We start from the raw sequence: 16,698 nt of genomic DNA on the forward strand, positions 1-16,698 counted from the left end.
ATAAATATGACCTAAAACATCATCAGATTTTCACACAAGTCCTAAAAGTAGATAAAGAGAACCCAGTTAAACAAATGAGAGAAAAATATTATACTTGGTCATTTATTTATTGAGGAAAATGATCCAATATTACATATCTCTGAGTGGCAAAAGTATGTGAACCTTTGCTTTCAGTATCTGGTGTGACCCCCTTGTGCAGCAATAATTGCAACTAAACATTTCCGGTAACTGTTGATCAGTCCTGCACACCGGCTTGGAGGAATTTTAGCCCATTCTTCTGTACAGAACAACTTCAACTCTGGGATGTTGGTGGGTTTCCTCACATGAACTGCTCGCTTCAGGTCCTTCCACAACATTTCAATTGGATTAAGGTCAGGACTTTGACTTGGCCATTCCAAAAAATTTACTTTATTCTTCTTTAACCATTTTTTGGGAGAATGACTTGTGGTCATTGTCTTGCTGCATGACCCACCTTCTCATGAGATTCAGTTCATGGACAGATGTCCTGACATTTTCCTTTAGAATTCGCTAATATAATTCAGAATTCATTGTTCCATCAATGATGGCAAGCTGTCCTGGCCCAGATGCAGCAAAACAGGCCCAAACCATGATACTACCACCACCACCACCATGTTTCACAGATGGGATAAGGTTCTTATGCTGGAATGCAGTGTTTTCCTTTCTCCAAACATAATGCTTCTCATTTAAACCAAAAAGTTCTATTTTGGTCTCATCCATCCACAAAACATTTTTCCAATAGCCTTCTGGCTTGTCCACGTGATCTTTAGCAAACTGCAGGTGAGCAGCAATGTTCTTTTTGGAGAGCAGTGGCTTTCTCCTTGCAACCCTGCCATGCACACCATTGTTCAGTGTTCTCCTGATGGTGGACTCATGAACATTAACATTAGCCAATGGGAGAGAGGCCTTCAGTTGCTTAGAAGTTACCCTGGGGTCCTTTGTGACCTCGCCGACTATTACACGCCTTGCTCTTGGAGTGATCTTTGTTGGTCAACCACTCCTAGGGAGGGTAACAATGGTCTTGAATTTCCTCCATTTGTACACAATCTGTCTGACTGTGGATTGGTGGAGTCCAAACTCTTTAGAGATGGTTTTATAACCTTTTCCAGCCTGATGAGCATCAACAATGCTTTTTCTGAGGTCCTCAGAAATCTCCTTTATTCGTGCCATGATACACTTCCACAAACATGTGTTGTGAAGATCAGACTTTGATAGATCCCTGTTCTTGAAATAAAACAGGGTGCCCACTCACACCTGATTGTCATCCCATTGATTGAAAACACCTGACTCTAATTTCACCTTCAAATTAACTGCTAATCCTTGAGGTTCACATACTTTTGCCACTCACAGAGATGTAATATTGGATCATTTTCCTCAATAAATAAATGACCAAGTATAATATTTTTGTCTCATTTGTTTAACTGGGTTCTCTTTATCTACTTTTAGGACTTGTGTGAAAATCTGATGATGTTTTGGGTCATATTTAGGCAGAAATATAGAAAATTCTAAAAGGTTCACAAACTTTCAAGCATCACTGTATATGTGGGGATTGGCACAACTCTTATTGAGGTTGCAGCTTGTTCAGAATGCAGGAGCCAAATTTGTGACAGGTACTCGCAAACACGAGTCTATTACTCCAGTACTTGCATCATTACACTGGCTGCCATTTAAATTCAGAGTCGATTTTAAGATTTTACTTTCGGTTTTTAAATCCCTTTGTGATCAGTGACCCAGTTACTTGTCAGAACTGTGCACCCCCTACATTTCTGTGTTCTGCTAATGAGCCACTTTTAGTTGTGCACCAGGCAGGGGGATTGGGCTTTTAGCATTGTTAATCCAAGGCTCTATAACAGCATCTCTCTGAATGTCAGAACAGCTCCTCCTCTCCGTGTTCAAAACCAGATTAACCCCTGCCCCATCGCCTTTAATTGTTCTTAATTTTTTTTGTTATTTTGTATCTTTTATTGTGCCTTGTGTTGCTGCTTGTTTTTCAGATGCACTGCACTGCCTAGGGTTGTGTAATTTTATTTAATTGTATTTTAACTCTCCCATTATGTATGCTTATGTGTCCAGTATGCGTTCAACACTTTGGTATGACATTGACTTATCATTTAAACATGCTGTACAAATAAATTTGATTGAGGATGACAAAGTCTATATTAACTCAAATAAGCACTCTTTACAACCATTGTAAGTATAAAAAGCATCTCAGAGCACACATCAAAACTTGAGGTAGATGGATACAGCAGCAGAAGACCACATCAGGTTCCACTCCTGTCAGCCAAGAACAAGAATCTGAAGCTGTCATGGGCACAGTCTTATTGAAACTGACCAGTTAAAGACTAGGAAAAAAAGACCAAGTGATTCTCCCCCCCCAATATTCAACTGTCTAGTTTCAATCAGCCTGTGCCCATGGTAGCCTCAGATTCCTGTTCTTGGCTGACAGGAGTGAAACCCAATGTGGTTGGCTGTTGTAGTCCATTCACCTCAAAGTTCAATGTTTTGTGCATGCCGAGATGCTTTTCTGCTCACTATGGTTGGAGAGAGTGATGACAGTTACTGTATCCTTCCTGGCAGCGCAAACCAATCTGGCCATTTTCCTCTTACCTCCATCAATAAGTAATTTTCACCCACAGAACTGTTGGTCAACACCTTTTTATTTTTCGCACCTTTCTGGTTTACAACTCTGTTCCAAAAAAGTTGGGATACTGTGTAAACTGTAAATAAAAAGAGAATACAATGATTTGCAACTTATGCAAACCCTATATTACCTTGACAGTAGTACAAAAGAAACATACTAAATGTTGAAACTGAGAAATTTTTATTGTTATTTGAAAAATATATGCTCATTTTGAACTTGATGCCAAGAACATGTTTCAAGTTGGGACAGGGAAATGTTTACCACTCTACTGCATTACCTTTTCTTTTAACAAACACTCTCTGTAAAAACTTTTGGGAACTAAAGAGACCGGTTGCTGTAGTTTTGAAAGTGAAATGTTGCCTCATTCTTGCTTGATGTACAATTTAAGTTGCTCAACAGTTCGCAGTCTCCTTTGTCGTATTTTGTGCTTCATAAAGCACCAAATATTTTCAATGGGAGACAGATCTGGGCTACGTGTCTGTTCAATCGAAATTTGAAATTCCTTTTGGAAAATTGTGCACCCCGTGTACTATGGGCTAAAGAGGAGAGGGACCAGCCGGCTTGTTATCAGCACACTGTTCAAAAGCCAGCGTCTGTGATGATATGGGGGTGCATTCGTGCACATGGCATGGGTAGCTCACACATCTGAGAAGGCACTATGAATGCTGAATGAGATTCACGTTTTGGAGCAACATTCTGCTATCCAGAAGACATCTTTTTCAGGGAAAGCCTTGCTGATTTCAGCAAGACAATGTCAAACCACTTTCTGCACATATTACAACTGCATGGCTCTGTAGTAAACGAGCGTGGGTGCTCAACTCTAATCAACCGGTTGTGTGGCAGCAGTGCAATGCTATAAACGCTGATCTGAAACACACACACACACACACACACACACCAGTCCTCTATAGTTTAGTCAGAATGGTGCAGAAAAAAACAAACAAAAAAAACTCAGTTCTGTGGGGGAAATTGCCTTGTTGACAAGGCAGGTCAGAGGAAAATGGCCAGGTTGCTTTGAGCTGCTAGGAAAGGAATAGTAGCTCAATCACTTGTTCCAGCCATGGTGAGCAGAAAAAGCATTTCAGCATACACAAAACATCAAACCTTGAGGTGGATGGGTTACAACAGCCGAAGACCACATAAGGTTCCACTCCTATCAGCCAAGACCAGGAATTTGAGGCACATGTTCACCAAAACTGGAAAAAAGTAGCCTAGTTTGATGAATCTTGATTTCTGCTGAGGCACACAGACGGTAGGGTCAGAATTTGGCACCAAAAGCATGAATCCATGGTCCCAACCTGCCTGGTGTCAACAGTCTGGGCTGGTGGAGGTGGGGTCATGGTGTGGGAAATGTTTTCTTGCACACTTTGGACATGAATACCAATTAATCATTGCTTGAATGCCACAGTCTAAGTATTGTTGCTGACCACGTGTATCTTTTCATGACCCATTATCTAATGGCTACTTCCAGCACGATACTGCACCAGGTCACAAAGCAATAGTCGTCTCAAACTGGTTTCATGAACATGAAAAAGTGAGTTCAAATGTACTTCAGTGACCTTCCAAGTCACCAGATCTGAAGCCAACAGAACACCTTTGGGATGTGATAGAACAGGAGATCCACAGCATGAAAGTGCACCTAAAAGTCTACAGGAATCATGTTGTAATCATGTCTACATGGACCTGAATTTCACATGTCCAACATCTTGTGGAATCCATGCCATGAAGAACTGAGGCTGGTTTGAGAGCAAAGGGAGGCCGTATCCAGTACTAGTATAGTGTTTCTAATAAATTGTTCTGTGAGCATATATTTATACAATGAGAATAAAAGCATTATTGTACACAAAAGCAACACCTTGGCAATAAACAAAGCTCTAATTCAGCTCTAATTAATTAAATTGAAAATTGTTCTATAGTCAAACTAAAAGTTTAATTAACACTTTACCTCAATTAAGAAGTACAAATATTAGATCACACATCATGTAACAATGTCAGTTAACTGAGGACAATTTTTTGTAATTGGACTAATTTAAGGCCAAATTTTTTACTTAATGTAGGGTGTTCATGTAATTTTTGAGTTAGTTTGTTCATTTAATTTTGCAAATCCTGTATTATGCTGCTAATGCAAGAAACAAATCAAAATGTTACCTTGTGATTTGTATATAATCTTTTCAAAATTCCTTTTAAAATAGCTTGTTTATGAATTTGGAAAATATTGAAGGTATTCTTAAACGTTTTTATTTTTACTTTTGATCTAAGAACTGGATTTTAGAATGCTAATCATGCCAATATCTTAATGTGTAGTCTAGTTTACTAATTCTACAGCATGCAAACAATACTAGAATGTGTTCTGTGTATTCCTGTAATTGGAATGTGATTTATTGATACCATGAATGCTACAAATATATAATGATTTCAAACCCATCACTGAAGAGGAAACTAAAGGCCTAAGACAATAAAATGTATGGTCTAGATTACCAAACATCATTAAAATGGTTTTTGGCATAGGTGACGACTTTAAGACTACTCTGTGACCAAAACTATGTGGACACCTCTGTATGTATATGTTCGAGCCACCAGAGCCAGAATATAATTCTGAGCTAGCAGACACTGACCTACCAGAGAATCAGCCTCATTCCTCTCAGCCTGCAAGAGAATGGTAATTTCCTCTCCCATTTTTCTCCCAAGTATGCAAGTTAGCAATATATGTATTAATGACTAGCATAACCTAGCCAAAATAATGTTAGACTATCAATAAATAACAGGGAGCAAAATTTGTCACTTTCCATGTATAGTTACAGATCAAACACAACCATCCTCTGCACTCCACCATAAAAGTTTATTTTTATAACTTATTTATTCATCCATTTATTGAATTTTTGTTTTGTGAGTAGCATAATGGTGTTATGTGGATAAATATTTAGTGTGAACCAAGCACTTTATGGAGGTCTGTTAGCTTCTGAAAGGATCAAAAGCTGTAGAGAACAAAATCTGAATGTGGTGAAATTAGTACAATCCGAATAACAAAAAGTCTGAGTGCAATTAAGTGCCTGAGTCAGGACTCAAACCAGAAGCACTGGCACTGCCATTCTGCTGTTTTAGCCCAGTGAACTGACTGTCCGAGACTCCAGGGAATCAGGGATTCTTGGGTCATGATGTTTGTGAGACACATGGAAGATGCATTTGTGAGATGAAAGAATAGCTTGCAAGCAAAACGTTAGCTGTAGTTTGTGCAGTAAGTTGCAATTGAGCAGGATGACCATGATATTGCAGCTCTAATTTTTTAATATTATAGTGTTAGAGGAGTTATACCAAGTATGGCGCTGTTCAGTCATTGAGCCATGACTTCTGACCCACCCAAAAAATCTTGAACACAAAAATTACGCAAAAACTCCATAATTCACTACGACATAGTTCACATTATTTTCAATGCTTTCAGCAACTATTTACATATGTATAATGTGTTTCAAAACAAATTTGTGATTCTGATTTCAAATTTTGCTTTCACCGGATTTTAGATTAGATAGAACTTTACTGATCCCTTTGGGAGGGTTCCCTCAGGGAAATTAAAATTCCAGTAGCATCATTACAGGATAAACAGAGAATAGAAAATCGAGAAAACTTCTAGATAAATTAAGTATTTACATATACAAAAAAAGTCCAGCAGGAAAGGTATTGTACATTGTCCAGTACTGCTTTTTGTCAGGCTAGGCTACTGCTCCTTCCCATCCTCTGTCCTCCTGTTACTCCTCCTCCCCCCAGAGAGGAGTTGTACAGTCTGATGGCATGAGAGACAAAGGAGTTTTTAAGTCTGTTAGTCCTGCACTTGGGAAGGAGCATTCTGTCACTGAACAGGCTCCTCTGGTTGCTGAGGACGGTGTGCAGAGGGTGACTGGCATCGACCATAATGTTCAGTAGTTTGTCCATAGTCCTCTTCTCTGCCACCGTCACCAGAGAGTCTAGTTTCATGCCGACCACAGAGTAAGCCTGCCTGATCAGTTTGTCCAGCCTGGATGTGTCCTTCTCGGATGTGCTGCCCCCCCCCCCAGCACACCACGGTGTAAAACAGGACACTGGCAACCACAGACTGATGGAACATCCACAGGAGTTTCCTGCAGATGTTAAAAGACCGCAGCCTCCTCAGGAAGTACAGCCTGCTCTGTACCTTCCTGTACAGGTGGTTGGTGTTGCAAGTCCAGTCCAGCTTGCTGTCCAGCCACAGCCCGAGGTACTTGTAGGAATCCACAGCCTCCACCTCAACTCCCTTGATAAGAACTGGTCGTGACCTTGGTCTGGACCTCCCAAAGTCAATGACCAGCTCCTTGGTCTTCGAGGTGTTGAGCTGCAGATGGTTCCTGTTGCACCAAACAGCAACAGCAAAAGTCCCTCATCAGGCTCCTATACTCCTCCTCTCTGTCGTCCCTGATACACCCTACTATAGCTGTGTCATCGGCGAACTTCTGAATGTGACACAGCTCCGAGTTGTAGCAGAAGTCCGAGGTGTACAGGGTGAAGAGGGGCCAGCACTGTGCCCTGGGGTGCTCCGGTGCTGCTAATTAGAGTCAGACGTGATGTCCTTCAGCCTGACGTACTGCGGCCTGTCAGTGAGGTAGCTGGAGATCCAGGTGACCAGGCAAGGGTCCACTCGCATCCTGTTCAGTCTGTCCTGAAGCATAAGGGGCTGGATGGTGTTGAAGGCACTCGAGAAGTCTAAGAAGAGGATCCTCACTGTGCCATTTCCCTTATCCAGATGCGACTGGGCTCGGTGTAGCAGGTAGAGGATGGCATCTTCCACACCAACACCTGCCCAGTACGCAAACTGCAGACAGTCCTGGGCATGTTGTACCTGGGGTCTGAGGAAGCTGAGGAAGAGCCGCTCCAACGTCTTCATCAGATGTGAAGTGAGTGCCACCAGTCGGAAGACATTCAGCTCTCTGGGACGGTTCTTCTTGGGAACTGGAACGATGCATGATGTCTTCCAGAGGGTGGGCACTCTTCCCAGCTGCAGGCTGAGGTTGAAGATACGTTGGAGTGGTTCACCCAGTTCAGCAGCACAGGTCTTCAGTAGTCAGGGACACACCTTGTCTGGGCCTGCTGCTTTCTTGGGGTGAAGCTTCCTCAGTTGACCTCTGACCTGGTCTGCAGAGATGCATGGAGGAGTCTGTGTTGAGGTGGGGGAGGAGGAGGGGGCTGCTGGGATGACTGTGGGGAGGTGTGTTGAGGGAAGAAGGAGAGATGGCTACAGTGAGGGGAAGGGTGGTGGGGACGTGGACTGGTTGAACAGGTCAAAGAAGTCATTCAGCTCGTTCGCTGTCCCCCCTACGACTCTGGTCCTTGTGTTGTGGCCTGTGATGGTTTTCACACCTTCCCAGACCTCCCTCATGCTGTGCTCCTTCAGCTTCTGCTTCACCTTTCTCCTGTAGCTGTCCTTAGCTTCCCTCATGCAGCGTTTCACCTCCTGCTGTGCTGATTTCATCACCTCCCTATCCCTGCTCCTGAAGGCGGCCTTCTTCCTGTTGAAGACAGCTTTGACTTCCTGTGTTACCCATGGCTTGTTATTAGGGTAACACCGTACAGTCTTAGCGGGGGAGACCACGTCTGCACAGAAGTTGAGGTAATCAGTCAGACAGTGTGTCAGCCCCTCTATGTCCTCACAGTGTGGGCTAAGTAGCACATCCCAGTCCATGGTGTCATAACAGTCTCTGAGGGCATCTTCCATTTCAGGGGACCACCTCCTGATGGAGCCAGTTGTTGCAGGTTGCCTTTGGGCCAGGGGGGTGTACTTCGGCTGTAGACGAACCAGGTTGTGGTCAGACTTCCCTAGTGGGGGGAGGGGTGCAACTCTGTATGCATCCCTCACATTAGCATACAGCAAGTCAATTGTCCTGTTGTTCCTTGTTGGACAGTCCACAACCTGGTAAAAAGCAGCCAGAGTCGAGTACAAAGTAGCGTGATTAAAGTCCCCAGAAACGATCATAAATGCCTCAGGGTGCTGTGTCTGCAGTCTTGCTGTGACAGAGTGAATCCTCTCACATGCAGCAGCTGCGTCTGCCCTCGGAGGGATGTAAACACAGATGGTGATCACATGACTGAACTCCCTTGGCAGATAATATGGCCGCAGGCTAACGGCTAGCAGCTCCAAGTCCGGGCAACATAAGACTGCATACGAGGCATAAGCAGAATTTCTGAGACAGACTGGTAATCCTTTGTTTTCTTTTTGCATTTTTCTTTTTACATTTTTCTTTTCTGTGAAATTATTTTGGTATTTTCTTAAAGGTCTCCTTGCATCGTTTTTTCATTAATTGTGCGGTGGTCTCTAGTATGAATGAATGCCCCGTGAGCTGGTTTTGGTGAAAAAAAATGCTGTGGTTCTCCTGTTTCAGGCTGTTCTAGTTTGGTGGAGGAGTAGGTGGCGGGAGAACGACAGGATTTCAGCTCTTACTCATTAATATTCATGACATGTAAACGTGTTACCTCTGATTGGCTAACAGCACTGTGATGCTACCTCCAGTGGGTCAGAACAAGCGGATGTGGGTGTCTTTGTAAAAACTGTTTTGATTGGCTATTACAGTCTCGACATTGATGTTTTGACCAATAACAATGTAGATAACATGAATTTTACATCACATTCAATGAGATTTAAACGAGACTAAAGATGGCGACTTACAAATAATGTGTAAACATCGTTGGAGTTAATAAAGTTTGAACAACATGAAGGAACATACCCCAACCCCCCGAAATTAATTTAAAAAATTCTCAACAGATTTGGCATAATATAAAAAGGTCATTTTTTACTCAGAAAAAGCGGAAATCCGCCGAAAAGCGGAAAAAACTCATCCCTGCTTAGCTTGTGACCATGTCATGCATGCTAACGTGGAGAATATTAATGATGAAATTAAATGATCAGAACACAGTACTAATGTTGCATTATACTTCGCTGGTGGTGTTCCAAAAATAAATTCCAACCATTTCTTTTTCACCTCTTCTATCTTGGGCAAGAAATGCAACGTTGATGTGTTACTGCCACAAATAACACAGGCACGAACTTGTTCAGACATGTTTTCAACATGCTATTTTGTAACAAAAGCCTCCGAACAAAAAGTTCATGTTTTACTTACAGCTTGTGAGCTGGTGGTCGATCGTCTTGACGACAGATCCAAGTATTAAAAACAACCTCGAAGCAAAACCACTACTGAAGGCACCGAAGTTTGAAAAGTCACTGTGGTTGAAATGATCAGAACACAGTATTAACGTTGCATTATACTTTGCTGGTGGTATTCCAAAGATAAATTCCAACAATTTCTTTTTCACCTCTTCTATCTTGGGCAAGAAATGCAACGTTGATGTGTTACTGCCACAAATAACACAGGCACGAACTTGTTCAGACATGTTTTCAACTTACTATTAGGTCCTCTTCGTTAAATAACGCAGGCAGAAACTTGTCCAGACATGTTTTCAGCTTGCTGTTAGGTCCTCTTCGTGAGCTACTGACGAGATGGGCTCTGCTATCTCTCCTCGCGCTTAAATCCGAACTTTCTTCCCGTGGGCGGTCGCAAGCCAAGGTGGGCGAGGCCATGAATACTAATTTTCGAAGTGACGTAACTTCGCATGGCTTTTTCTGATCTGCTCGTTCTTCCGACTATTTTCTTTCATAAGCTAATACAGGGAATGGGAGTAGAATTACATTTTCAATCAGCATGCATATACAACTCGGAGTGAACTACAGTATTTCAAAAAGAGCCAGTATTAAACGTTTTTGGTGGAAGGGCACCTTTAAGTTTTGCAGGGATGAGAGTGGGTCCTGATGAAAAAAAGCAGAAAATCTGTAAAATGTCCTGAGGGGGCCGAAGGCGCCCGAAGTAATAAGGGGGGTCCAGGGGGACACCCCCCGTGAAATTGTTTTCAAAATGAGACCATACACACCCTATTTCCTGTAATCTGAGCTGTAGTTAATTAAAACACCTGATGCCTATTTTCATACTTATTGAAATAAAAACACTATTATATAGAACATGTATCAAAATGTGTATTGCATTAATTCAAAATATGTACATTTTATGGGGACTGGTTATTACTCAGTCAACATCACTTGTTTTTCTAAAAAATGTCCATTAAAATCCATAGTTATTTACAGTTCCATTAATAATTCAAATTTTCATATATTCAATATAAATTAAATAAAAACATTTATATATCTTATCGAGACTGACCTTTTCCTAATGTCCACATTACTTGTACTGTATATGATTTCTTCACAATGTCTATTTAAACTTTAAAGTTATCAACACGGTCAGCTATAATTCAAATTATCATATATTCAATGTATTGAATCAAACAAATGCATATTTTATGGGGACTGTCTTTATCTTATTGTCCACATCACTTGTATGTTTTCTTCAAAACGAAGCGCATATGTCTATTCACACTTTTTACAGTTAAGTTGTTTACAGTTCCCAGTTATTTTTGAAACAAATTTTCATTAGATCATTTAGAATTATTCAGCTTCTTGGCCAAAGCCAAAAGCTCATCAGTCCTCTCTTTTTTCCTTTTTCTTTCATTAGCTAGCTCCTCCTGTGTTTTTACATGCTCTAACCTGGCTCTCTCTCACACTCCTCTCTTGCTTTGCTAAACTTGTTTTTTATACCAGCATCAATTTCACGTACTTTCGCTTCATCTCGCTTGTCAATAGTATTCGGCATCTTGAGAAAACACGCCGATTAGAGGAAAGTATTTTTGATATGCAGCTCACGAACATGTGTAAGTTTTGATAAAAGAAAGCGGATGTGGGTGTCTTAGTAAAAACTGTTTTGATTAGCTATTATGGTCTCGACATCGATGTTTTGACCAATAACGATGTAGATAACACGAATTTTACATCACATTCAATGAGATTAAACGAGACTAAAGATGGCGACTTACAAATAATGTGTAAACATCGTTGGAGTTAATCAAGTTTGAACAACATGAAGGAACATACCCCAACCCCCCGAAATTAATTTAAAAAAAATTCTCAACGGATTTGGCATAATATAAAAAGGTTGTTTTTTACACAAAAAGCGGAAATCCACCGAAAAGCGGAAAACTCATCCCTGAAGTTTTGGGATTATTTCACTCGTTTTTATATATATATATACACACACACACACACACACACACACATATATACATACACCCCTGATATTCCATGTAGGCATAGTATATCCAAAAAAAAAAAAGGCCAAGCCACCCAGAAATTATGTTACTTGGCATCATGCCTCAAATTCTAAAATTGTCTCTTGTGGCCGTTTAAATAAAACAGTCAACACCCAACACCAGAATAAGTTTTACTACTCCAGTTCCCTTCTGATTCTCCCAAGGTTTTCTTAATATCTGTTGGGAGTTTTCTTTCTTCAAATGTCCTGAGAAGGTCAGATTTTGAATTAAATCTGCTTATACCACTGGAGAACCTTGGACTTCTTTCCTGCTCTTTTTAAATTCATATACTATACTCTTAGAAGACACAGAACTATTATTATTTTAAAGATAAACATGCTCTTACCTGAAGTTTGTCCTCAGGTACACTAAGCCAGTGGTTGAAAGCTTGGGACAGTTTAGTTCTGAGTTGTTTCCCTAGAAATTTAGTAAGAACACATTACATTAGTGAAAAAGTGATTTATACCAGTTTCCATGTGTTATCCGTTAAGAAAACAATGCCCTTTCAGTTTAATATTGGCTATCTCTAAGAATTTGTACAGCAAATGAATAGAACTGGTGGCTCATCTTTGACTGTGCCACTGTGTTTCAGGTGTAGTTTATGGACAATAATGTCCTCAACTTCTGTGCAAGTCCGCTGCCTGCACGTCAGTCCAACTCCCTAACTGTGTGTGGCAATTCTGCCAAAACAATTCTGCTATTGAATATGGGACTAAAATTTCTTTATCACACTATTTAATCGTACTCCTATTATGCAAGGCAGAACACCTTCAAGCCACAGGCACTTCACTAGCCTATGAAGTTCAAATATTATAAATGAGCAATTCCAGCGTTATGGACGTGACACTTGAACTCAAAATGGCAACAAATGACCCAGTGCATGTTTTATTGTCTCCCAGTATTTAAACAGGTGTTGCATATTTTAAGGCTGTACCATACTGGAGAAGTGATAGAACAAGAACAATTCCCATAGTACATCTAGGGCATGCCAGAAAACGCCAATAAAAGATGCGTTATGGATGTGACAGAAAAAGTATCACTTTTCTTGGGTGACTGTACATTTTTATCAAACTCTGTGAAATTGTAAACCTAATGTCGAAATGGAGATATCCATTTGATAGAGGGGTCCAAGGTGAATATTAAAAAATCTTTGTTTAAAATATTTTATATTTCATGCAGAGTTTCGGAAGGAAAAGTCAGCGTTATGGATGTGATGAAATTCCGTTAGGGATGTGACGCGTCTGGAATAGACATGGCATATGTTTAGAAAATCAGCAATTTAACCACCATAACCCTTTGAAAAACTCTCTAAATATCAGCTAAAACTATCAAAGTTCTTAAATAATATTTAGGATGGCTATTGTTTTGCTGTTTTGTGGATTTTAGCATACATTTCTGTGGCTTGTGGCAATAATATAGAATTGTACATGATCAAAGTTGATTTTAGCTTGGGTTTTACATTATAAGAAAGAAAGACTGACGGTGACATATTAGGTGATCAAAATGTGACAAATTGGTTCAACTTATTCACATCTGTAAAATACAGGCCTAGGTGATATCTCTGGGAGTGGTTTTAATGTATTACATGTTGCTTTATTTTTGCATGGTGAGGTTGACATTTACATGGAATTGCCCAAATACAATATGGTTATGGCATTGGGTATCTACCCAAGTCATGTTCTCAACTCAAACATTACAATTTAAAACACACACACACAATCCTGGATCTGAAGCAAGTATCAACAGAATAACCTTCTCAAACCTTTAGGTTAGAGAAGCAGCTTTGGGACCACAAGATTGCCAGTTTGATTCCCTGGACCAGCAGGAAAAATGTGTGGGTGGGGGGAGCGAATGAACAGCACTTTCCATGGCTGAAGTGCCCTTGAGACACCTAACTCCCAACTGCTCCCAGGGCGCTGCAGCTCAGTTCACAGCTCACTTGTGTCCGTGTGTTTTCATTACTTCAAGGGGATTAAATGCAGAGAATGTCACTGTGCTCTGACATACATGTAACGAAGAAAGGTTTCAAAATTCAAAACAAAAATACTTCTGAAGGCTTTAATATTTCACACTATAGCACTGTGAATGAAACAGCAACTTTACCCATTCCTTTTGTGGATTCCTTTCTCACCTTGCTCATGCTCTTCTGCAAGTGTGTGTTTTTTGCTCGCGTATACACTGTTTAATCCTCTATGTCAGGGATGTCCAATCTTATCCAGAAAAAGACAATGTGCATGCAGGTTCTCATTCCAATCAATTAGATGCCATATCTGATTCCACCTGTTTAATCAGTTGATCATGCCTTTCAACAGACTATCAGGTATGGCTTCTGCTTGGTTGGAATGAAAACCTGCAGCATCCACACCAGCCCTTTCTATACAAGTCTGGACACCCATTCGCTTTGTTATTCCAATATGTCTGTACCTTGTACCAAAAACAAATTCCTTATACAAGCACATGCGTCATTCTCCTCGGACCTACTCAAATATACCTCTGGAACCAACCATTATTCATGGTCAAAATCACAGAGATCATATTTTTCCAAGAACAGGAATCTGAGGTTACTGTGGGCAAAGGCTCACTGAAACTTTAATTCTAAATTATTGTGCAACTAGTTGCTATCAAAAGTCACATATACAGAACGGAACTAATCAATGTGAAATCATGTGATCGCCGTATACAACCCCAATTCAGAAAAAGTTGGGACGGTATGTTGAAACTGAAATTAAAACTGAAAACAATGATTTGTAAATAATTTGACATGTATTGCACTCAAAACAATACAACAGCACACTGACATTTTACTTCATGAATTGGATTGCTTTTTCAAAATTCACCACACATTCTCTATTGGGGACAGGCACCCTCTCCTTCGGCAGCCACACCTTTGTAATGTGTGCAGAATGTGCTTTTGCATTGGCTTGTTTAAATATCCCTGGAAAAGAGGTCATCTTGAAAGCAGCATATGTTGCTCCAAAATTTCAATGTAGTTTTCTGAATTAATGATGCCATCACAGAAGTGTAAGTTATCTTTGCCAAAGGCACGGACAACCCCATGCCATGACAGACCCTGGCTTTTGGACTTGCTGCTGGTAACAGTCTGGAGGGTCCTTTTTGCCTTTGCTCCCGGGCACACTGCATCCATTTCTTACAAAAAAAGACCTAGAATACTGATTCGTCTGACCACAATACATGTTTCCACTGTATGATGGTCCATCCCAGACGCCTCTAAATCCACAGAAGATGACAGCGCTTCTGGACACAGTTAACATAAAGCTTCCTTTTTGGATAGTAAAAGCTTTAACTGACATTTGTGGATGTAACTCCGTGTTGTAGTGCTTGACAAAGAACTGCCAAAGTAATTCCAACCCCATGCGGTTATATCAGCTACAGATGAATGACTTTTCTTGATGCAGTGTAATCTGAGGGAGCAGAGATCATGGGTCCTCAGCTTAGGCTTGTGCCCTTGCCCTTTCTGCACCGAAATTCCTCCAAATTCCTTGAATCGTTTATTATTATGCATCATTGAGGGTGAAAATTCCCAAATCCCTTCTTATCTTTCTTTGAGGAACATTGTTTTTAAAAACATTTTCTCATGCATCTGTTGACATACTTTACTCCTCAAAGACAAGCCTTTCCTGGACACTGATTTTGTACAAAATCATGATTACAATCTGTTGACATCACCGCTTTCAAATCACATAATTATTTAATTGTTTTACCTCATTACTAGCCCAAATTGCCCCAATCTCAACTTTTTTTTTTTTGGCATGTGTGTCAGGCCTGAAATGCAGGAATGAATGTATATTAACAAATGAAATGAAGTTGACCAGACAAAACATGAATATCTTGTCCATACTGGCCTGAAATTAAAATAAATAAATAAATATAATTATTTATACACACACAGAGTACACACAGGTGTGTCCGATGCTGTAGGATGCTCTGGCCCCATCCCAATGCGGCGTGGTGATGTAGCTTACAGCAGGTTATGGTCGCTGAACTGCTGGTTGTCCAGGTGATGCTCTGAAAACAGTGGGGGCTTTATAGATAATTGGGCTAATTTTGAGGGCACTGCTGGCCTGTTAGGGTGGGACAGTATCTATCCCACTCGGGAAGGTGCTGCTCTTATTTCTTGAGATTATTAACCAGGAACAAGTCCACTATAGACACATGCACACCTGTAGTAGCAACGACTTCATGAATTTTTTTAATGACAAAATTGAGAATATCTGACAAAAAATTCAAACTACTAATTTAAGGTCAGACAATGTAATTGACCCTGTAGTTAACAATATAACTGTATCAGATCAGCAATTAGAATGTTTTACTCCCCTAAAGGAAACTGAATTACTTTCATTAATCCTGGCATCAAAAGCCTCAACTTGTGTACTAGATCCCTTACCTACAAGTCTATTCAAACAGATAATACCTGAAGTAATTGAACCGCTCCTAAAAATAATAAATTCTTCTCTTACGATTGGCTATGTACCCAAATCCTTTAAACTAGGAGTTATCAAACCCATGATTAAAAAAACCTGACCTTGATCCCTGTCAGCTGTCCAATTATCGGCCAATATCAAACCTCCCTTTTATCTCCAAGATCCTAGAAAAAGCTGTGGCACTTATATTTACATAGGAATAACATCCATGAAATGTATCAGTCAGGATTTAGACCTCATCATAGCACAGAGACAGCACTGGTTAAAGTAGTAAATGACCTACTGTTGGCGTCTGATCAGGGCTGTGTCTCGCTGCTTGTGTTGCCTGACCTTAGTGCAGCATTGATACCATTGATCATTCCATTCTTCTGGATAGACTAGAAAATGTTGTGGGAGTTAAGGGAA

General features: G+C 40.5%; 1 protein-coding gene across 3 annotated transcripts in view; it reads right to left on the reverse strand.

Annotated features, from left to right (window-relative positions):
* The window catches only part of LOC132889222 (geranylgeranyl pyrophosphate synthase-like), a 61,572-nt gene that overhangs the window by 9,519 nt on the left and 35,355 nt on the right, over positions 1-16,698 (reverse strand). For 2 of the 3 annotated variants that reach the window (XM_060925496.1, XM_060925495.1), the window contains one exon: positions 12,198-12,268. The exons of the other annotated variant lie outside the window; for it this stretch is intronic. Coding sequence is in view for 1 of the 2 variants with exons in the window: in XM_060925495.1 (XP_060781478.1) it covers positions 12,198-12,268 (71 nt within the window). In the remaining variant the exon portion in view is untranslated. The remainder of the gene's footprint in view (positions 1-12,197; positions 12,269-16,698) is intronic. 3 annotated transcript variants of the gene reach the window in all.

The sequence above is a fragment of the Neoarius graeffei genome, chromosome 7 (genome assembly GCF_027579695.1).
Source record: "Neoarius graeffei isolate fNeoGra1 chromosome 7, fNeoGra1.pri, whole genome shotgun sequence".
Lineage (NCBI taxonomy): Eukaryota > Metazoa > Chordata > Actinopteri > Siluriformes > Ariidae > Neoarius > Neoarius graeffei.